We start from the raw sequence: 22,559 nt of genomic DNA, 5'->3' as shown, positions 1-22,559 counted from the left end.
CAGAGGAGAGGTCAGAAAGCTTCGGCTACCTCTCTCTCTTTTTGGCTTCGTAGCATAATACGATTAGCCTATGAGACTGCTGGACAGCAGCCCCCTGAAAGGATTACAGCTCATTCTACTAGAGCTGTAGCTTCCACTTGGGCCTTTAAGAATGAGGCCTCTGTTGAACAGATTTGCAAGGCTGCAACTTGGTCTTCACTTCACACTTTTTCAAAATTTTACAAATTTGACACTTTTGCTTCTTCGGAGGCTGTTTTTGGGAGAAAGGTTCTACAGGCAGTGGTTCCTTCCGTGTAAAGATCCTGCCTTGTCCCTCCCGTCATCCGTGTACTTTTAGCTTTGGTATTGGTATCCCATAAGTAATGGATGACCCGTGGACTGATTACACTTAACAGGAGAAAATATAATTTATGCTTACCTGATAAATTCATTTCTCCTGTAGTGTAGTCAGTCCACGGCCCGCCCTGTTTTTACGGCAGGTCTAAATTTTAATTAAACTCCAGTCACCACTGCACCCTATAGTTTCTCCTTTCTCGTACAGTTTCGGTTGAATGACTGGATATGACGTAGAGGGGAGGAGCTATATAGCAGCTCTGCTTGGGTGATCCTCTTGCACTTCCTGTTAGGGAGGAGTTATAATCCCATAAGTAATGGATGACCCGTGGACTGACTACACTACAGGAGAAATGAATTTATCAGGTAAGCATAAATTATATTTTTTTTTTCTGAGATTGAATCCAATTTTAAGAAAAAGAGTGAAACGATTCTAACGTAACAAAAGTTTGAAAACTGATGTATCCATAGTGAGAAGTGATACACAATTGCATTTAAAGGAACTAATTTGGTTACACGGATATGCATTTGTTTAAAAGATAATTTATAATTAAAGGGACACTCAAGTCAAAATTAAACTTTCATGATTCAGATAGAGTTGCAATTTTAAACAACTTTCTCTTACATGGTGTATCCAGTCCACGGATTCATCCTTACTTGTGGGATATTCTCAATCCCTACAGGAAGTGGCAAAGAGAGCACACAGCAGAGCTGTCCATATAGCTCCCCTCAGGCTCCGTCCCCCCCAGTCATTCTCTTTGCCGCTCTAACAAGTAGCATCTCCACGGGAGGGTAAAGTGAATGTGGTGTTAGATTTGTAGTTTTTATTTCTTCAATCAAGAGTTTATTTTAAAATAGTGCCGTTTGTACTATTTACTCTGAGGCAGAAAGTGATGAAGATTTCTGCTGAGAGGAAAAAGATTTTAGCATGTTGTAACTAAAATCCATTGCTATTCCCACACAGGACTGTTGATTACCGGAGAACTTCAGTTGGGGGGAACAGTTTGCAGGCTTAACTGCTTAAGGTATGCTCAGTCACTTTTTTTCTAACAAGACTTGGTAATGCTAGAAGACTGACAGAAATCCCCATGTGGGAAGGTAAGCCATATTCTGAGACTCAGTATAGAAGGATGGCTTAGTTTAAGGGCTTAAATCACTGGTGGACACTGTTATGGGGAAAGTCGATTATTTTATTGATATAATCTGATATTTGCACAAGTGTTTATTAAGTTTGGAACACTTTTTGGGGTTTTTATATGCCCTGCATATTTTTAGACACCTAATTTGGCTTAGGAAGGCCCCACAACTCCGGAGTGAAGAGGGAGGGGGCCTAATTTTCGCACCTCAGTTGCGCAGTTCTTTTGCAAGACAGCTTCATGCAGCTTCACGTGTAGAGTCCAGAGATTGCAGGAGGACTCCAGGGAGGCTTATTTTCGTCCAAAACTATTCCCCAAGGAAGGTGGGGCCACAGCAGAGACTGTGGCATGGTGCTGTAGTGTGTTAAACCGGTGGCCTGCTTCAATTTGCTCCGGTTTGGGCAATAAGGGGTTAATTGTTTTGAAACTTAGTGTGCAATCATTTCAAAGCATTAGGATCATATGGTGAAAATTTCATAAAGATTGGATGTTTTTTTGAGATTTGGTAAAAAAGTGTGCGCTTTTTATTATTTAAAGGCACAGTACCGTTTTTTCAAAAAGTGTATTTTACTGTATTTGAGTGCTGTCTAAGTCTGTCTAACATGTCTGAGCCTACAGATAGACCCTGTTCTGTGTGTTTAAAAGCCATGGCGGTACCCCCATTGCATTTGTGTTTAAAGTGTGCTAAGGTATCTAAACATTTTAATGACCATGCAGTGACACTTAAAAATGTAGCCCAAGATGATTCTTTGACGGAAGGTAATGAGGATAGTCCTCCTTCCTCTCCCCATGTGTCAACACCAGTTACGCCCGCGCAAGCGTTGCCTAGTACCTCTAGCGCATTGGCCCCTATTACATTACAACAATTAGCAGCAGTCATGGATAATTCCCTTGTGGCCTTTCTATCCAAACTGCCAGTTTTTCCAAAGAAGCGTGATAGCTCAGTTTTAAGAACAGAGGATGAGCAATCAGAAGCTTTGGATGATTTATCTGTTGTACCCTCACAACACTCTGAAGTGGCAGTGAGGGATGGTCTGTCCGAAGGAGAAATTTCTGACACAGGAAAAGTTTTTCAGCGGGCAGAGTCAGATTCCTTAGCGTTTAAATTTAAGCTGGAACACCTCCGCGTCCTGCTTAAGGAGGTTTTAGCTACGCTGGATGATTGTGACCCCATGGTGGTCCCAGAAAAATTGTGTAAAATGGACAGGTTTTTAGAGGTCCCTGTATACACTGATGCGTTTCCGATCCCGAAGAGGGTGGCGGATATTGTGACTAGGGAGTGGGAGAGACCAGGTGTACCTTTTGTTCCCCCCCCTATCTTTAAGAAAATGTTCCCCATAAATGACCCCAGGCGGGACGCATGGCAGACGGTCCCTAAGGTAGAGGGAGCAGTTTCAACACTTGCTAAGCGTACAACTATACCAATAGAAGAAAGTTGTGCTTTTAAAGACCCTATGGATAAAAAATTGGAAGGTTTGCTGAAGAAAATGTTTGTTCAGCAAGTTTTCCTTCTTCAGCCAATTGCCAGCATTATTCCTGTAACTACTGCAGCGGCTTTTTGGTTTGAAGCACTGGAGGAGTCGCTACAGAGGGAGACTTCATATATGCTCTAAAGCTGGCTAATTCTTTTATCACTGATGCCGCTTTCCAATTAGCTAAGTTAGCGGCGAAAAATTTGGGTTTTGCCATTATGGCGCGAAGAGCGCTTTGGCTCAAATCATGGTCGGCTGACGTGTCGTCCAAAACAAAGTTACTAAACATTCCTTTCAAGGGAAAGACCCTTTTTGGTCCTGAGTTGAAAGAAATTATAGCGGATATCACTGGGGGGAAGGGCATGCCCTCCCGCAGGATAGACCGTTTAAGGCTAATTTTTCGCAACTTCAGGAGCGGACCTGCTGCAACCTCTGCTGCCGCAAAGCAAGATAACGCTTCACAGCCCAAAGCACCCTGGAAACCCTTGCAGGGCTGGAATAAGGGTAAACAGGCCAAGAAGCCTGCGTCTGCTACCAAGACAGCATGAAGGGGTAGCCCCCGATCCGGGACCGGATCTAGTAGGGGGCAGACTTTCTCTCTTTGCTCAGGCTTGGGCAAAAGATGTTCCAGATCCCTGGGCGTTAGAAATTGTTGCTCAGGGGTATCTTCTAGAATTCAAGGACTCTCCCCCAAGGGGAAGGTTCCACATTTCTTGTTTGTCTTCAGACCAGACAAAGAAACAGGCGTTCTTACGCTGTGTAGAAGATCTTCTAAAGATGGGAGTGATACACCCAGTTCCAATTGCAGAACAAGGACTGGGTTTTTACTCAAACCTGTTTGTAGTTCCCAAAAAGGAAGGAACTTTCAGGCCAATCCTGGATCTAAAAATTCTAAACAAATTCCTCAGAGTTCCATCTTTCAAAATGGAAACCATTCGGACAATCTTGCCGATGATCCAGGAAGGTCAATATATGACTACCGTGGATCTAAAGGATGCGTACCTACATATTCCTATCCACAAAGATCATCATCAGTTCCTAAGGTTCGCCTTTCTGGACACGCATTACCAGTTCGTGGCCCTTCCTTTCGGGTTGGCCACCGCTCCCAGAATTTTCACAAAGGTGCTAGGGTCCCTTCTAGCGGTACTAAGACCGCGGGGCATTGCAGTAGCACCTTACCTAGACGACATCTTAATACAGGCGTCGTCTTTTCACAGAGCCAAGGCTCATATGGACATTGTTCTGGCCTTTCTAAGGTCTCACGGCTGGAAGGTGAACGTAGAAAAGAGTTCTCTGTCCCCGCTCACAAGGGTTCCCTTCCTGGGAACACTAATAGACTCGGTAGAAATGAAAATATTTCTGACAGAGGTCAGGAAGTCAAAGCTTTTAACTACTTGCCGAGTTCTTCATTCCATTCCTCGGCCTTCTGTGGCTCAGTGCATGGAGGTAATCGGATTAATGGTTGCGGCAATGGACGTTGTCCCTTTTGCCCGAATTCATCTAAGACCACTGCAACTGTGCATGCTCAAACAGTGGAATGGGGATTATGCAGATTTGTCTACTCAAATACAAATGGACCAGAAAACCAGAGACTCTCTTCTCTGGTGGTTGTCTCAGGATCACCTGTCTCAGGGAATGAGCTTCCGCAGACCGGAGTGGATCATTGTCACGACCGATGCCAGTCTGTTAGGCTGGGATGCGGTCTGGGACTCCCTGAAAGCTCAGGGTCTATGGTCTCGGGAAGAATCTCTTCTCCCAATAAACATTTTGGAACTGAGAGCGATATTCAATACGCTCCAGGCATGGCCTCAACTAGCGGAGGCCAAATTCATCAGATTTCAGTCGGACAACATCACGACTGTAGCATACATCAATCATCAGGGAGGAACAAAGAGTTCCCTAGCGATGAAGGAAGTAACCAAGATCATCAAATGGGCGGAGGATCACTCCTGCCATCTATCTGCAATTCACATCCCAGGAGTAGACAACTGGGAGGTGGATTTTCTGAGTCGTCAGACTTTCCATCCGGGGGAGTGGGAACTCCACCCGGAGGTTTTTGCTCAGCTGACCCAGCTATGGGGCATTCCAGAATTGGATCTGATGGCGTCCCGTCAGAACACCAAACTTCCCCTTTACGGATCCAGGTCCAGGGATCCCAAGGCGGCATTGATAGATGCTTTAGTAGCGCCTTGGTCATTCAGTCTAGCTTATGTCTTTCCACCGTTTCCTCTTCTCCCTCGGCTAGTAGCCAGAATCAAACAGGAGAAGGCTTCGGTAATTCTGATGGCGCCTGCGTGGCCACGCAGGACTTGGTATGCAGACCTAGTGGACATGTCATCGGTTCCACCATGGAAACTGCCATCGAGGCAGGATCTTCTAATACAAGGTCCATTCAAGTATCCAAATCTAGTTTCTCTGCAACTGACTGCTTGGAGATTGAACGCTTAATTCTAGCTAAGCGTGGGTTCTATGAATCAGTTATAGATACTCTGATCCAGGCCAGAAAGCCTGTCACCAGGAAAATTTACCATAAGATATGGCGGAAATATCTTTGTTGGTGTGAATCCAAGGGTTACTCGTGGAGTAAGATTAGGATTCCAAGGATATTGTCTTTTCTCCAAGAAGGATTGGAGAAAGGTTTGTCAGCTAGTTCTTTAAAGGGACAGATATCTGCTCTGTCTATCCTGTTACACAAGCGTCTGGCAGCTGTACCAGACGTTCAGGCGTTTGCACAGGCCCTAGTTAGAATCAAGCCTGTCTACAAACCTGTGGCTCCTCCATGGAGTCTAAATTTAGTTCTTTCAGTTCTTCAAGGGGTTCCGTTTGAACCTTTACATTCCATAGATATTAAGTTATTATCTTGGAAAGTTTTGTTTTTGGTAGCTATTTCTTCTGCTCGAAGAGTTTCTGAATTGTCTGCTTTGCAGTGTAATTCACCCTATCTGGTGTTCCATGCAGATAAGGTTGTTTTGCATACCAAACCTGGTTTCCTTCCAAAAGTGGTTTCTAATAAGAATATTAACCAGGAAATCATTGTTCCTTCTCTGTGCCCTAATCCAGTTTCTAAGAAGGAACGACTGACTGTTACACAATCTTGATGTGGTTCGTGCTTTAAAATTCTATTTCAATGCAACTAAAGATTTCAGACAAACATCATCCTTGTTTGTTGTCTATTCTGATAAGAGGAGAGGTCAGAAAGCGACTGCTACCTCTCTTTCCTTCTGGCTGAAAAGCATCATCTGATTGGCTTATGAGACTGCTGGACAGCAGCCTCCTGAACAAATTACAGCTCATTCCACCAGAACTGTGGCTTCCACATGGGCTTTCAAGAATGAGGCTTCTGTTGAACAGATTTGTAAGGCAGCGACTTGGTCTTCACTGCATACATTTGCCAAATTTTACAAATTCGATACTTTTGCTTCTTCGGAGGCTAGTTTTGGGAGAAAGATTTTGCAAGCAGTGGTGCCTTCCGTTTAGGTTACCTGACTTGTTCCCTCCCTTCATCCGTGTCCTAAAGCTTTAGTATTGGTATCCCACAAGTAAGGATGAATCCGTGGACTGGATACACCATGTAAGAAAAAACAGAATTTATGCTTACCTGATAAATTACTTTCTCTTACGGTGTATCCAGTCCACGGCCCGCGCTGGCAATTAAGTCAGGTTCAAATTTATTTTTGTAAAACTACAGTCACCACTGCACCCTATGGTTTCTCCTTTTTCTCCTAACCGTCGGTCGAATGACTGGGGGGACGGAGCCTGAGGGGAGCTATATGGACAGCTCTGCTGTGTGCTCTCTTTGCCACTTCCTGTAGGGATTGAGAATATCCCACAAGTAAGGATAAATCCGTGGACTGGATACACCGTAAGAGAAAGTAATTTATCAGGTAAGCATAAATTCTGTTTTCTAATTTACTTCCATTAACGAAATGTGCAGTCTTTTTATATTTACACGTTTTGAGTCACCAGCTCCTAGTGAGCATGTGCAAGAATTCACAGAATATACATATATGATTTTGTGATTGGCTGATGGCTGTCACATGATACAGGAGGGGTGGAAATAGATTTTTTTTTCTTGCAAATTTCTAAGTTATTTGAAGTTCAGACTAAGTGTTATTGCATTGTCTTGTTATCATGTATTTGTTGTTTGTGCAAATCTACTGCATTTACTGGTCCTTCTAAGGTAGAAGGTAAATAGAATTTAAACGGTTGCACTTTAAAAAAATTGTAGCTTATTTTCCAGCTTTGAGCAGTTTTCATAAAGTACTGATAATTATGCTTTAGGGCTTTCAATAGATATTTAAAAAGTGTTTTTTCAGTACTTATTTAGTCACTTTTTGGGATTGGTGTGCAGTAAACATTTAAATAATGCCCTTGCCCCAGCCAGCATTGTTCCAGTAAAAGCTGAACAGCTATTTTAAACCTTTGCATTCATATTTTTTTGTGGCAGAGTGGAATTCTACACTACGTAGTTATTTCAACATTTACACCAAAATATTAATAAATGTTCCTGATAGATAATTAATTAATGGAAAGAATCTGAGTTGTAATTATTAAATCACTTGAGGGGTTTGTTTAACATATAGAGGAATGAAGAGGAGTATGTATTACATTTATGTTGTACAATTATACACTATTATTAAAGGGACATAGAAGTGCATCAAGAAAATGTTCTAACATTTTATTATTGCACTTTTCCTTGCATGTAACTAGGTGTTTAACTCCTGCAAAGGGATTAAACGCATAGCTAAAATCGACTCTATAGCAGCAATGCACTACTGGGAGCTAGCTTAAAATATCTGGTGAGCCAATGACAAGAGACCAATGTGTGTTGCCAGGTGGCTTCCAGAAGTGCATTGCTGCCGAGGAATATCTACATAGGTTTTTTTTTTTTTAAACTTTATATTTAAAATATCTAAAAATGACATGCTCTATCTGAATCATTTCATTCTGATTTTCATGTCTTAACGATAACCATATATGTTCGTTGTCATATGTAAAAAATATAATCTATGTTCTTTATACAAAAGTTATATATTAATTCACTATTTGACATATAATTATATCCATAGCTAATTTCCACTTGTCCACTATTTCATAGTCTAGTAATACATTGCAGCAGGCGAGTAAGAAATAAGGTGTTTGTCTCTCTTAAAAGCTGTGCACAAATGATTTTTTTGCCCCTTTAGTAAAGGAGAGTGTATTACGTGCAAGAATATCTATAAATAATATATCTAAAGCTGGCAGTCCATCCAGTAATAAAAAAAAAATGCACTGGCACTGTTAATTATTTTAAAAGTACAGTCTATTCAAAATTAAACTTTCATGATTTAGATAGGGCATGCAATTTTAAACAACTCTCCAATTTACTTTAAGCATCAAATTTGCTTTGTACTCTTGGAATTCTTTGTTGAAAAATAAACTTAGGTAGGCTCATATGATAATTTCTAAGCCCTTGAAGGCCGCATCTTATCACATGCTTTTTTATTTGCTTTTCACAACAGGGGAGAGCTAGTTCATGTGAGTCATATAGATAACATTGTGATCACGCCCGTTGCTTGTGGCAGACACTGCACTTATTGGCTAAAATGCAAGTCAATAGATAATAAATAGTCATGTGATCAGGGGGCTGTCAGAAGAGGCTTATATGCAAGGTAATCACAGAGGTAAAAAGTATATTAATATAACTGTGTTGGTTATGCAAAACTGACTAATTGGTAATAAAGGGATTATCTATCTTTTTAAACAATAACAAGTCTGGTGTTGACTTTTCCTTTAAGATGTGCAATTCTTATCTCAATAGAGAAGTCCTGATTATTTTATTTCATTAATAATGTTAGAATTTCTGAGACACATAATGAATTACTGTGTTTAATCTTGCTTTCTAGTACCATACCACAGACAAGAAATTCCCTGACTTACCTGGATTGGAGGATCTTTCTATTGTTCCAACTGCCGTGGAGCAAAAAGCTATTGAAATCCTGCGTCGCCATCGTAAATACCGCTGGTTGGATGCTGAGCTGGATGTTGTCAAGCCAGCCAACACTGTAAACTTGTAAAAGTCAAGAGAACTGCATACTTCTAAGCGTCAGAACCAACTGCTTCTTATAAATGCTTCAAAACTCTTAACACCAATTGTGTACATAAATAAAGTATTAATATGACTGCTGTGTGCTTTCAATGTTCTTTACAAAAGCAGTGTTGTGGTTAAAATCTGCAACTTGTTGAGCTTCAATTTGAAGGGACAGTCAACAGTAAATATTTTATTGTTTAAAAAGTTATATAACACCTTTACTACCCATTCCCCAGCTTTGCACAGCCTACATTGTTCTATTAATATACTTTAACATTCAAACCTCTAAATTTCTGCCTGTTTCTAAGCCACTATAGACGGCCTCCATGCATTTTAATTTGCTTTTCACAACAGGAGACTGCTAGTTCATGTGGGCCATATAGATAACATGGTGCTCACGCCCGTGGGTTCTGCACAACACAGCTAAAATGCAAGTCAATAGATAATAAATAAAAAGTCATGTGATCAGGGGGGCTGTCTAAAGAGGCTTAGATACAAGGTAATCACAGAGGTTAAAAAGTATATTAATATAACTGATGGTTATGCAAAACTGGGGAATGGGTAATAAGGGGATTATCTATTTTTCTCTTGCAAGGTGCATCCAGTCCACGGATTCATCCTTTACTTGTGGGATATTCTCATTCCCTACAGGAAGTGGCAAAGAGAGCACACAGCAGAGCTGTCCATATAGCTCCCCCTCTAGCTCCACCCCCCAGTCATTCTCTTTGCCGGCTCTAAGCACTAGGGTCTCTCTGGAGGGTAAAGTGAATGTGGTGTTTAGAATTGTAGTTTTATTATCTTCAATCAAAAGTTTGTTATTTTAAATGGTACCGGTTTGTACTATTTACTCTCTAGCAGAAAAGTGATGAAGATTTCTGCTGAGAGGAAAATGATTTTAGCATGTTGTAACTAAAATTCACTGCTGTTCCCACACAGGACTGAGGAGTACCAGAAAACTTCAGTTGGGGGGAACAGTTTGCAGGGTGATCCGCAATAAGGTATGTTCAGTCATTTATTTCTAGACAAGACTGAGATAATGCTAGAAGAGACTGACAATATCCCCATGAGGGGGGGGTAAGCTATATTCACAGACTTAGTAAGGAATTGAATGCTTACATAATAGGGCTAATATACTGGTTGACACTTATGCAGGGCAATCGATTGTTTAGTAAGGAAAAATCGTTTTGCAAGACACTTTGCAAGCCCTTTTGGGTTCTTTCTGGGGTTATTTCCCACATGGCTGTTTTTTAGTCATAGGAGTGATTTAGTAGGCCTCACAGCTCTGGATTAGAGTGGGAGGGGCCTAATTTCGCGCCTCAGATGCGCACTTAGAATTGCAGAGAAGTTCATGCTGCTTCACATGGATGGTCCTGCTGCTGTTTGAGGGCCTTAAAGAAGCTATATTCCCCCAAATCTGATCCCTAAGGGCAGGTAGGGCCACAGCAAGGCTGTGGCAAGGTGCTGTAGTAATTTTTTTTTATTTTTTATTGAGGGTGAAAAATGCATATACATACAGGTATGTTTGATAAAGGGAAGAAAAGTAAATAAAAGTACGAGAATAGTACAATCAGTCATTTCCATAACATTAAGATTGGCGTACATATTAGTAGTTACTTGTGGTGAACTATATAATACAATACTACCGGCTGCTGTTAATTTAATACCTTATGTGCAACATAGAACATAACAGTCTCGAACCCTCTATTTTACTACCTCCATATAACAAATGAGGTCGCTCATGGGCCTCCAACATAGCTAAGATAGTATATAGTAGGAGGGTAATATTAGCATGCGGCCACTTTTGGACCTTACAACAGTACCTGTAAATGGATATATAAAGCACATCAACTATGAATATGGCTATATACAGACAAAACTATAGTGTAACTTAATCTATCTTAGAGCCCACTAGATTCCAATGCAACAAGAGATCATATCTAGGTTACATAGATCCCTGAGTCTGCCTTGTGGTGAGTTGAGGTACAGCTTTTATATAACATTGCAATTAAAATCTGTATAGTCTGGCACTAGTGTATGAGGCTACGATGTTCTCTAATATAAGGGGACTACGAGTCTAACTAGGGGGTTTATGTGAGTTCTCAAAGTATAAAGTTGTAATAAATAAAAAATAAAATAAAAAATAATATAAAAAATAATAGTCCCTCTATTGATTAAATAAGAGTGGTATTTCAAGCAAGTGGCCTCCTTCTAGTCTATACACAACTATAACATTTTGGTGCGTCTGGGGGTATACTAGTGTTTAAAAGTCTCACAAATTGGAACTAGCATATTGATAAGCTGAACTGGCAGGGCGAAACTTGTAGGCCTTCACCAATAAGTTTTAATAAATGTTTCATAGGCCAATTAGTAAGCCTCCATGCAATAAGTATAGTGTATACATACCCTGATATTCTACTAGCGTAGGGTCAAAGGCACTCACTCCTATCTTTAATTATGGTAAGTAGTGGAACATATATCCCCTAATGTGAAGTAGACATTATCCATATTTAGGCAGCGGATCTCATACACACCAATCATATTTAGATATCTGTGAAACAATGTTTCTGTGGTATTGAATCTGTGAAAACATGAGACTGACCCTCATAGCTTGAGGCTAAACATATACACATACAATCCTGCTCCTAATAGGCTTAGGTGTGATTCTCTCGCCAGTACTCTAGCCCCAGCGTTACTCAGGAATGTTGACCTCAATGAACCTAGAATATGAAAAATAAAACATGGAAACAAAACGAACCAATGCAATCCCAACATGACCCCAACCATCCAGATTAGATACTATCATAAAGCATGAAATACCAAAAATTAACAGTAATAAGCAAAGCAATCTTAAACTTGATAGCTCTTTAGTGCAGTTCTCAGAAGTCTAACTGTGATCGGTTGCTGAACGATACCACTTGCTAAAGTTCCACTGTTCAATAACAAACATAGAGGTATCATAAATTGCACTCAATTTAGGAGTTAATGCCGCATGTTGAGGTGCAGCTAGCATGCACGATTGCAGTGTAAAATAAAGAGCGTGTCACCATATTCACCCCACTCCGGACCTCAGGAACAGTAAATCTCTTCCATCCCGGAGCACTCGGCTGAGTCCTGAAGCGTGAGAACAGGGTGAGAGGTACGTTTCGTTGCTTCTTAATATCTCGGTACCGAGATCCAGAGGGGTATCCGCCTTAGCGATGTTAGGTGTAGGAAGGAGCTTGGCGTCTAAGATAGCTGCTACTAGGTCGGACTTTATACCACTGCAGCCATGACTTGCGCTCTCGGTTGGGGCCTGTGTTTCTAGAGAAGTATCCGTTGAAGGTAAGTAAGGTAGCCTCTTGTTTTCGACGATCTACAGGAGTACTCAGGAAGGAATCTCCTGTTTGTTTTGCCACAGTCGAGGGTGAAGCATGCTCTGTGTCCTTCCGATGCCTAGGAACGCATGTAAGAACAGAACCCTGGCCATGTGGATCTTGTTGTTCCGTAGTTGGCACCATGTCAGGGGCTCTCTGTTCCATGGTCAAAGCAGGGCAATCCTCCACAACCAACATTGGAGGTATGTAACCGATGCTCTCTTCTTTACCATAGCTAGGGGCATGCTGGGGTTTAAAAGCCTCATCTAGCATAGCACAAAATTTTAGCTCAAAGTCCAGAAAGATCTGCTGAATTGCGCACTGGAATTCTTCCATTGTCCAATTAGGCAGGTATATGACCAGCGTTACAAATCTGGTTTATTAACCCAGAGTCAAAAACTCCGGGGGGGGGGGGGGTTAAATATGCGGGCAGCCCCAACAACACAGGAAATCAGGCACTCAGTGTATGCCTCGTGGCCCAACTTTGTGTAGTTAAGCTGAAGAACATAGGCAGGTCCGGTTTTATATTATGATCTTCCAAGCTGTTACAGATTCTCCCCAGTCTGGGCAACTTGAAACCATAAAAAAAATATTGAGTTAGATGAGGTAAATAGCCTTTTAGATTTTATCACTCCAAGAGCTCTCCAAAAGCACGTCCTGCCGCGACAGCTATAGGCTCCGCCCCCCCGTGCTGTAGTAATTTTAACCGGGTGTTGGCTTTAGGCTGCTCCGGTTTGGGCATTAAGGGGTTAATCGTTATGCAACTTGTGGTGCAATCTTATTAAGGCTTTAGGTACATACTGTGAAAATTTCAAAAGGATTGCTGCATTTTTCACTGTTTTGTAAAATTGTGTGCTCTTTTTATCTCTTAAAGGCACAGTAACGTTTTTTCAAATTGTGTTTTTTATTTGATTAAAGTGATTTCCAAGCCTGTTTGTGTATACTACTAGTCTGTTAAACATGTCTGACACTAAGTAAAATCATTGTTCAATGTGTTTAGAAGCCATGGTGGAACCCCCTCTCAGAATGTGTCCCACTTGTACTGATATGTCTATACACTTTAAAGATCATATTGTTGCACTTAAGAATGTGGCCCAAGATGATTCTCAGACTGAAGGTAACGAGGGTAGCCCGTCTGCCTCTCCCCAAGTGTCACAACCAGTTACGCCCGCGCAAGCGACGCCTAGTACCTCTAGTGCGTCTAACCCTTTTACATTAAAAGACTTAGCGGCAGTCATGGATAATTCTCTTACAGCCTTCTTATCTAAACTGCCCGTGTTACCTGCAAAGCGTGATAGCTCCGTTTTAAGAACAGATTATGAGCATTCTGACACTTTGGTAGCCGTATCCGATATTCCCTCACAACGTTCTGAAGTGGGAGCGAGGGATTTGATGTCTGAGGGAGAAGTCTCTGATTCAGGAAGGGTTCCTCCTCAGACAGATTCAGATACACTGGCTTTTAAATTTAAACTAGAACACCTCCGCGTTTTGCTTAGGGAGGTATTAGCTACTCTGGATGACTGCGACCCTTTGGTGATCCCAGAGAAATTGTGTAAAATGGACAAGTACCTAGAGGTCCCTGTTTACACGGATGCGTTTCCGGTCCCTAAGAGGATTGCGGATATCGTTACTAGGGAGTGGGATAGACCAGGTGTTCCCTTTGTTCCCCCTCCTGTTATTAAGAAAATGTTCCCCATATCTGACACCACGCGGGACTCGTGGCAGACGGTCCCTGAGGTGGAGGGGGCTGTTTCTTCACTTGCTAAACGCACAACCATACCAATTGAAGACAGTTGTGCTTTCAAAGACCCTATGGATAAGAAGTTAGAGGGTTTACTTAAGAAAATTTTTGTTCAACAAGGTTTTCTGCTCCAGCCTATTGCCTGCATTATTCCTGTAACTACTGCAGCCGCTTTCTGGTTTGAGGCGCTGGAAGACTCGCTCCAGACGGAGACCTCATATGAGGAAATTATGGATAGAATTAAGGCTCTAAAGCTAGCTAATTCTTTTATCACTGACGCCGCTTTCCAAATAGCTAAGTTAGCGGCAAAAAATTCAGGTTTTGCCATTTTGGCGCGCAGGGCGCTATGGCTAAAGTCCTGGTTGATCGATGTGTCGTCTAAATCCAAGCTTTTGAACATCCCTTTCAAAGGAAAGACCCTCTTTGGGCCTGAAATGAAAGAGATTATTTCAGAAATCACCAGGGGAAAAGGCCATGCTCTCCCTCAGGACAAGTCCTTTAAAGCAAAGAACAAAGCTAATTTTCCTTCCTTTTGTAATTTCAGGAATGGCCCTGCTTCATCCTCTCCGGCTGCAAAGCAAGAGGGTAACGCTTCACAGCCCAAGGCAACTTGGAAACCTTACCAGGGCTGGAATAAGGGGAAACAGGCCAAAAAGCCTGCAGCTGCCACCAAGATAGCATGAAGGGGTAGCCCCCGATCCGGGACCGGATCTAGTAGGGGGCAGACTCTCTCTCTTCGCTCAGGCCTGGGCAAGAGATGTACACGATCCTTGGGCGTTAGATATTGTATCCCAGGGATATCTTCTAGAATTCAAGGGTTCTCCTCCAAAGGGGAGGTTCCACATTTCTCGTCTGGCTACAGATCAGACAAAGAAAAAGGCGTTTTTACGCTGTGTAGAAGATCTACATACAGATCCACCCAGTCCCAATTGCGGAACAAGGGCTGGATTTTTACTCAAACCTGTTTGTGGTTCCCAAGAAAGAAGGAACTTTCAGACCCATCCTGGATCTTAAAATTCTAAACAGATTCCTCAGAGTCCCATCATTCAAAATGGAGACCATTCGGACAATCTTACCAATGATCCAGGAAGGTCAATATATGACTACCGTGGATTTAAAGGATGCATACCTACACATTCCTATCCACAAAGATCATCACCAGTTTCTCAGGTTCGCCTTTCTGGACAAGCATTACCAGTTTGTGGCTCTTCCTTTCGGCTTAGCCACTGCTCCCAGAATTTTCACAAAGGTGCTAGGGTCCCTTCTGGCGGTGCTAAGACCGCGGGGCATAGCAGTGGCGCCTTACCTAGACGACATTTTATTTCAGGCGCCGTCTTTCCAAAGAGCCAAGTCTCACACGGAGATTGTACTGGCCTTTCTGAGGTCTCACGGGTGGAAGGTGAACATCAAAAAGAGTTCTCTTTCCCCTCTCACAAGGGTTCCTTTCCTAGGGACTCTAATAGACTCGGTAGAAATGAAAATTTTTCTGACGGAGGTCAGAAAATTAAAACTCTTAGATACTTGCCGAGTTCTTCATTTCATTCCCCGGCCATCTGTGGCTCAGTGCATGGAGACAATCGGATTAATGGTAGCGGCAATGGACATAGTCCCTTTGGCTCGGATACACCTCAGACCACTGCAACTATGCATGCTCAAACAGTGGAATGGGGATTATGCAGATTTGTCTTCTCAAATTCAGTTGGACCAGGAGACCAGAGATTCTCTTCTCTGGTGGTTGTCTCAGGACCACCTGTCTCAGGGAATATGTTTCCGCAGGCCAGAGAGGGTTATTGTAACGACCGACGCCAGTCTGTTAGGCTGGGGTGCGGTCTGGGACTCCCTGAAAACTCAGGGCTTATGGTCTCGGGAAGAAACACTTCTCCTGATAAACATTCTGGAACTGAGGGCGATATTCAACGCTCTTCAGGCATGGCCTCAACTAGCTGTGGCCAAATTCATCAGATTTCAGTCGGACAACATCACGACTGTAGCTTACGTCAATCATCAGGGGGGAACAAAGAGTTCCCTAGCGATGACGGAAGTAACCAAAATAATCAGGTGGGCGGAGGATCACTCCTGCCATCTCTCAGCAATTCACATCCCAGGAGTAGACAACTGGGAGGCGAATTTTCTAAGTCGTCAGACTTTTCAGCCGGAGGAGTGGGAACTCCACCCGGAGGTATTTGCCCAGCTGACTCAGCTATGGGGCATTCCAGAATTGGATCTGATGGCGTCCCGTCAGAACGCCAAACTTCCTCTCTATGGGTCCAGGTCCCGGGACCCCAAGGCGGTATTGATAGATGCTCTAGCAGCGCCTTGGTCCTTCAATCTGGCTTATGTTTTTCCACCGTTTCCTCTCCTCCGTGTCTGGTCGCCAGAATCAAGCAGGAGAAGGTTTCGGTGATTCTGATAGCGCCTGCGTGGCCACGCAGGACTTGGTATGCAGACCTAGTGGACATGTCATCTGTCCCACCATGGACACTGCCAATGAGGCAGGATCTTCTAATACAGGGTCCGTTCAAGCATCCAAATCTAGTTTCTCTACGTCTGACTGCTTGGAGATTGAACGCTTAGTTCTATCAAAGCGTGGGTTCTCTGAGTCAGTTATAGATACTCTGATTCAGGCTAGAAAGCCTGTCACCAGGAAAATCTACCATAAGATATGGCGGAAATATCTTTGTTGGTGTGAATCCAAGGGTTACTCATGGAGTAAGATTAGGATTCCCAGGATATTGTCCTTTCTACAAGAAGGATTGGAGAAAGGATTGTCAGCTAGTTCCTTAAAAGGACAGATATCTGCTTTGTCTATCCTGTTACACAAGCGTCTGGCAGAGGTACCAGACGTTCAAGCGTTTGCTCAGGCTTTAGTCGGAATCAAGCCTGTTTATAAACATGTGGCTCCGCCATGGAGTTTGAATCTAGTTCTTTCAGTTCTTCAAGGGGTTCCGTTTGAACCTTTACATTCCATAGACATTAAATTGTTATCTTGGAAAGTTTTGTTTTTGGTAGCTATCTCTTCCGCTCGAAGAGTTTCAGAATTATCTGCCTTAGTGTGATTCACCTTACCTGGTGTTCCACACAGATAAGGTAGTTTTGCGTATCAAGCCTGGTTTTCTTCCGAAAGTTGTTTCTAACAAGAATATTAACTAGGAAATAGTTGTTCCTTCTCTGTGTCCTAATCCTTCTTCGAAGATGGAACGTCTTTTACACAATCTTGATGTAGTTCGTGCTTTAAAGTTCTATTTACAAGCAACTAAGGATTTCAGACAAACATCTTCCTTGTTTGTTATCTATTCTGGTAAGAGGAGAGGTCAGAAAGCGACTGCTACCTCTCTTTCCTTTTGGCTGAAAAGCATAATCCGTTAGGCCTATGAGACTGCTGGCCAGCAGCCTCCTGAAAGAATTACTGCTCATTCTACCAGAGCAGTGGCTTCCACATGGGCTTTCAAAAATAAGGCTTCTGTTGAACAGATTTGTAAGGCAGCGACTTGGTCTTCACTGCATACTTTTGCCAAATTTTACAAATTCGATACTTTTGCTTCTTCGGAGGCTATTTTTGGGAGAGAGGTTTTGCAAGCAGTGGTGCCTTCCGTTTAAGGTACCTGTCTTGTTCCCTCCCTTCATCCGTGTCCTAAAGCTTTGGTATTGGTATCCCACAAGTAAAGGATGAATCCGTGGACTGGATACACCTTGCAAGAGAAAACAGAATTTATGCTTACCTGATAAATTACTTTCTCTTGCGGTGTATCCAGTCCACGGCCCGCCCTGGCATTTAAGTCAAGTAAATTTTTTTTCTCTTGTTAAGTGTATCCAGTCCACGGATCATCCATTACTTTGCAAGAGGATCACCCACAGCAGAGCTGCTATATAGCTCCTCCCCTCACTGCCATACCCAGTCATTCTCTTGCAACTCTCAACTAAGATCAAGGTCGTAAGAGGACTGTGCTGTTTTTATACTTAGTTTATTTCTTCAATCAAAAGTTTGTTATGTTTAAATGGTACCGGAGTGTACTGTTTATCTCAGTCAGTATTTAGAAGAAGAATCTGCCTGCGTTTTCTATGATCTTAGCAGAAGTAACTAAGATCCTTTGCTGTTCTCACATATTCTGAGGAGTGAGGTAACTTCAGAGGGGGAATAGCGTGCAGGTTTTCCTGCAATAAGGTATGTGTAGTTAAAATATTTTTCTAGGAATGGAATTTGCTAGAAATGCTGCTGATACCGAAGTAATGTAAGTAAAGCCTTAAATGCAGTGATAGCGACTGGTATCAGGCTTATTAATAGAGATACATACTCTTATAAAAGCGTATTTTAAAACGTTTGCTGGCATGTTTAATCGTTTTTTACATTGTAAATTGTTTGGTGATAAAACTTATTGGGGCCTAGTTTTTTCCACATGGCTGGCTTGAATTTTGCCTAGAAACAGTTCCCTGAGGCTTCCCACTGTTGTAATATGAGTGGGAGGGGCCTATTTTGGCGTTTTTTTGCACAGCAAAAATTACAGACACAGACATCCAGCTTCTTCCTGCATGATCCAGGACTTCTCTGAAGGGCTCAAAAGGCTTCAAAAGTCGTATTGAGGGAGGTAAAAAGCCACAGTAGAGCTGTGGCAGTTGTTGTGACTGTTTAAAAAAGTTTTTGTCATTTGTTATTCCGTTTTTGGTATTAAGGGGTTAATCATCCATTTGCAAGTGGGTGCAATGCTCTGCTAACTTATTACATACACTGTAAAAATTTCGTTGGTGTAACTGCATTTTTTCACTGTTATTTCAAAATTTGGGAAAATTTGTGTTTCTTAAAGGCACAGTAACGTTTTTTATATTGCTTGTAAACTTGTTTTAAAGTGTTTTCCAAGCTTGCTAGTCTCATTGCTAGTCTGTTTAAACATGTCTGACACAGAGGAACCTACTTGTTCATTATGTTTGAAAGCCATGGTGGAGCCCCATAGGAGAATGTGTACTAAATGTATTGATTTCACCTTAAACAGTAAAGATCAGTCTTTATCTATAAAAGAATTATCACCAGAGGGTTCTGTCGAGGGGGAAGTTATGCCGACTAACTCTCCCCACGTGTCAGACCCTTCGCCTCCCGCTCAGGGGACGCACGCTAATATGGCGCCAATTACATCAGGGACGCCCATAGCAATTACCTTGCAGGACATGGCTGCAATCATGAATAATACCCTGTCAGAGGTATTATCTAGATTGCCTGAATTAAGAGGCAAGCGCGATAGCTCTGGGGTTAGGAGAGATACAGAGCGCGCAAATGCTGTTAGAGCCATGTCTGATACTGCGTCACAGTATGCAGAACATGAGGACGGAGAGCTTCAGTCTGTGGGTGACATCTCTGACTCGGGGAAACCTGATTCAGAGATTTCTAATGTTAAATTTAAGCTTGAGAACCTCTGTGTATTGCTTGGGGAGGTATTAGCTGCTCTGAATGACTGTAACACAGTTGCAATTCCAGAGAAATTGTGTAGGCTGGATAGATACTATGCGGTGCCGGTGTGTACTGACGTTTTTCCTATACCTAAAAGGCTTACAGAAATTATTAGCAAGGAGTGGGATAGACCCGGTGTGCCCTTTTCCCCACCTCCTATATTTAGAAAAATGTTTCCAATAGACGCCACTACACGGGACTTATGGCAGACGGTCCCTAAGGTGGAGGGAGCAGTTTCTACTTTAGCAAAGCGTACCACTATCCCGGTTGAGGACAGTTGTGCTTTTTCAGATCCAATGGATAAAAAATTGGAGGGTTACCTTAAGAAAATGTTTATTCAACAAGGTTTTATTTTACAGCCCCTTGCATGCATTGCGCCTGTCACTGCTGCGGCGGCATTCTGGTTTGAGGCCCTGGAAGAGGCCATCCAGACAGCTCCATTGAATGAAATTATTGACAAGCTTAGAACGCTTAAGCTAGCTAACTCATTTGTTTCTGATGCCATTGTTCATTTGACTAAACTGACGGCTAAGAATTCCGGATTCGCCATCCAGATGCGTAGGGCGCTATGGCTTAAATCCTGGTCAGCTGACGTGACTTCAAAGTCTAAATTACTCAACATTCCTTTCAAGGGGCAGACCTTATTCGGGCCTGGTTTGAAGGAAATTATTGCTGACATTACTGGAGGCAAGGGTCATACCCTTCCTCAGGACAGGGCCTAATCAAAGGCCAAACAGTCTAATTTTCGTGCCTTTCGAAATTTCAAGGCAGGAGCAGCATCAACTTCCTCCGCTTCAAAACAAGAGGGAACTGTTGCTCATTCCAGACAGGCCTGGAAACCTAACCAGTCCTGGAACAAGGGCAAGCAGGCCAGGAAGCCTGCTGCTGCCCCCAAGACAGCATGAAGGAACGGCCCCCTATCCGGAAACGGATCTAGTGGGGGGCAGACTTTCTCTCTTCGCCCAGGCGTGGGCAAGAGATGTTCAGGATCCCTGGGCGTTGGAGATCATATCTCAGGGATATCTTCTGGACTTCAAAGCTTCTCCTCCACAAGGGAGATTTCATCTTTCAAGGTTATCATCAAACCAGATAAAGAAAGAGGCATTCTTAAGCTGTGTGCAAGACCTCCTAGTAATGGGAGTGATCCATCCAGTTCCGCGGACGGAACAAGGACAGGGATTTTATTCAAATCTGTTTGTGGTTCCCAAGAAAGAGGGAACCTTCAGACCAATCTTGGATCTAAAGATCTTAAACAAATTCCTCAGAGTTCCATCATTCAAAATGGAAACTATTCGGACCATCCTACCCATGATCCAAGAGGGTCAGTACATGACCACAGTGGACTTAAAGGATGCCTACCTTCACATACCGATTCACAAAGATCATCATCGGTTCCTAAGGTTTGCCTTTCTAGACAGGCATTACCAATTTGTAGCTCTTCCCTTCGGGTTGGCCACTGCCCCGAGAATTTTTACAAAGGTTCTGGGCTCACTTCTGGCGGTTCTAAGACCGCGAGGCATAGCGGTGGCTCCGTATCTAGACGACATCCTGATACAGGCGTCAAGCTTTCAAATTGCCAAGTCTCATACAGAGATAGTTCTGGCATTTCTGAGGTCGCATGGGAGGAAAGTGAACGTGGAAAAGAGTTCTCTATCACCACTCACAAGAGTCTCCTTCCTAGGGACTCTTATAGATTCTGTAGAGATGAAAATTTACCTGACAGAGTCCAGGTTATCAAAACTTCTAAATGCTTGCCGTGTCCTTCATTCCATTCCACGCCCGTCAATGGCTCAGTGCATGGAAGTAATCGGCTTAATGGTAGCGGCAATGGACATCGTGCCATTTGCGTGCCTGCATCTCAGACCGCTGCAATTATGCATGCTAAGTCAGTGGAATGGGGATTACTCAGATTTGTCCCCTCTACTAAATCTGGATCAAGAGACCAGAGATTCTCTTCTCTGGTGGCTTTCTCGGGTCCATCTGTCCAAGGGTATGACCTTTCCTAGGCCAGATTGGACGATTGTAACAGATGCCAGCCTTCTAGGTTGGGGCGCAGTCTGGAACTCCCTGAAGGCTCAGGGATCGTGGACTCATGAGGAGAAACTCATCCCAATAAATATTCTGGAGTTAAGAGCAATATTCAATGCTCTTCTAGCTTGGCCTCAGTTAGCAACACTGAGGTTCATCAGATTTCAGTCGGACAACATCACGACTGTGGCTTACATCAACCATCAAGGGGGAACCAGGAGTTCAATAGCGATGTTAGAAGTCTCAAAGATAATTCGCTGGGCAGAGTCTCACTCTTGCCACCTGTCAGCGATCCACATCCCAGGCGTAGAGAACTGGGAGGCGGATTTTCTAAGTCGTCAGACTTTTCATCCGGGGGAGTGGGAACTCCATCCGGAGGTGTTTGCTCAACTGGTCCATCGTTGGGGCAAACCAGAACTGGATCTCATGGCATCTCGCCAGAACGCCAAGCTTCCTTGTTACGAATCCAGGTCCAGGGACCCGGGAGCAACGCTGATAGATGCTCTAGCAGCTCCTTGGTTCTTCAACCTGGCCTATGTGTTTCCACCGTTTCCTCTGCTCCCTCGACTGATTGCCAAAATCAAACAGGCGAGAGCATCGGTGATTCTGATAGCGCCTGCGTGGCCACGCAGGACCTGGTATGCAGACCTAGTGGACATGTCATCTCTTCCACCATGGACTCTGCCTCTGAGGCAGGACCTTCTAATACAAGGTCCTTTCAATCATCCAAATCTACTTTCTCTGAGACTGACTGCATGGAGATTGAACGCTTGATTCTATCAAGGCGTGGCTTCTCCGAGTCAATCATTGATACCTTAATACAGGCTCGGAAGCCTGTCACCAGGAAAATCTACCATAAGATATGGCGTAAATATCTTTATTGGTGTGAATCCAAGAGTTACTCATGGAGTAAGGTTAGGATTCCTAGGATATTGTCCTTTCTCCAAGAGGGTTTGGACAAAGGCTTATCAGCTAGTTCTTTAAAAGGA

At 43.0% G+C, this 22,559-nt stretch overlaps 1 protein-coding gene across 1 annotated transcript in view; it reads left to right on the top strand.

Moving 5' to 3' along the window:
- NDUFA9 (NADH:ubiquinone oxidoreductase subunit A9) overlaps positions 1 to 9,102 on the top strand; it is an 81,725-nt gene extending 72,623 nt beyond the window's left edge. Inside the window, exon 11 of the mRNA XM_053718737.1 lies at positions 8,827 to 9,102. Within this exon, the coding sequence (XP_053574712.1) occupies positions 8,827 to 8,997 (171 nt within the window). The 3' untranslated portion in view covers positions 8,998 to 9,102. The remainder of the gene's footprint in view (positions 1 to 8,826) is intronic.
- Positions 9,103 to 22,559: the final 13,457 nt, after the last annotated feature.

The sequence above is a fragment of the Bombina bombina genome, chromosome 6 (assembly GCF_027579735.1).
Source record: "Bombina bombina isolate aBomBom1 chromosome 6, aBomBom1.pri, whole genome shotgun sequence".
Classification (NCBI taxonomy): Eukaryota; Metazoa; Chordata; class Amphibia; order Anura; family Bombinatoridae; genus Bombina; species Bombina bombina.
This window is presented reverse-complemented; position numbering and strand designations above follow the sequence as displayed.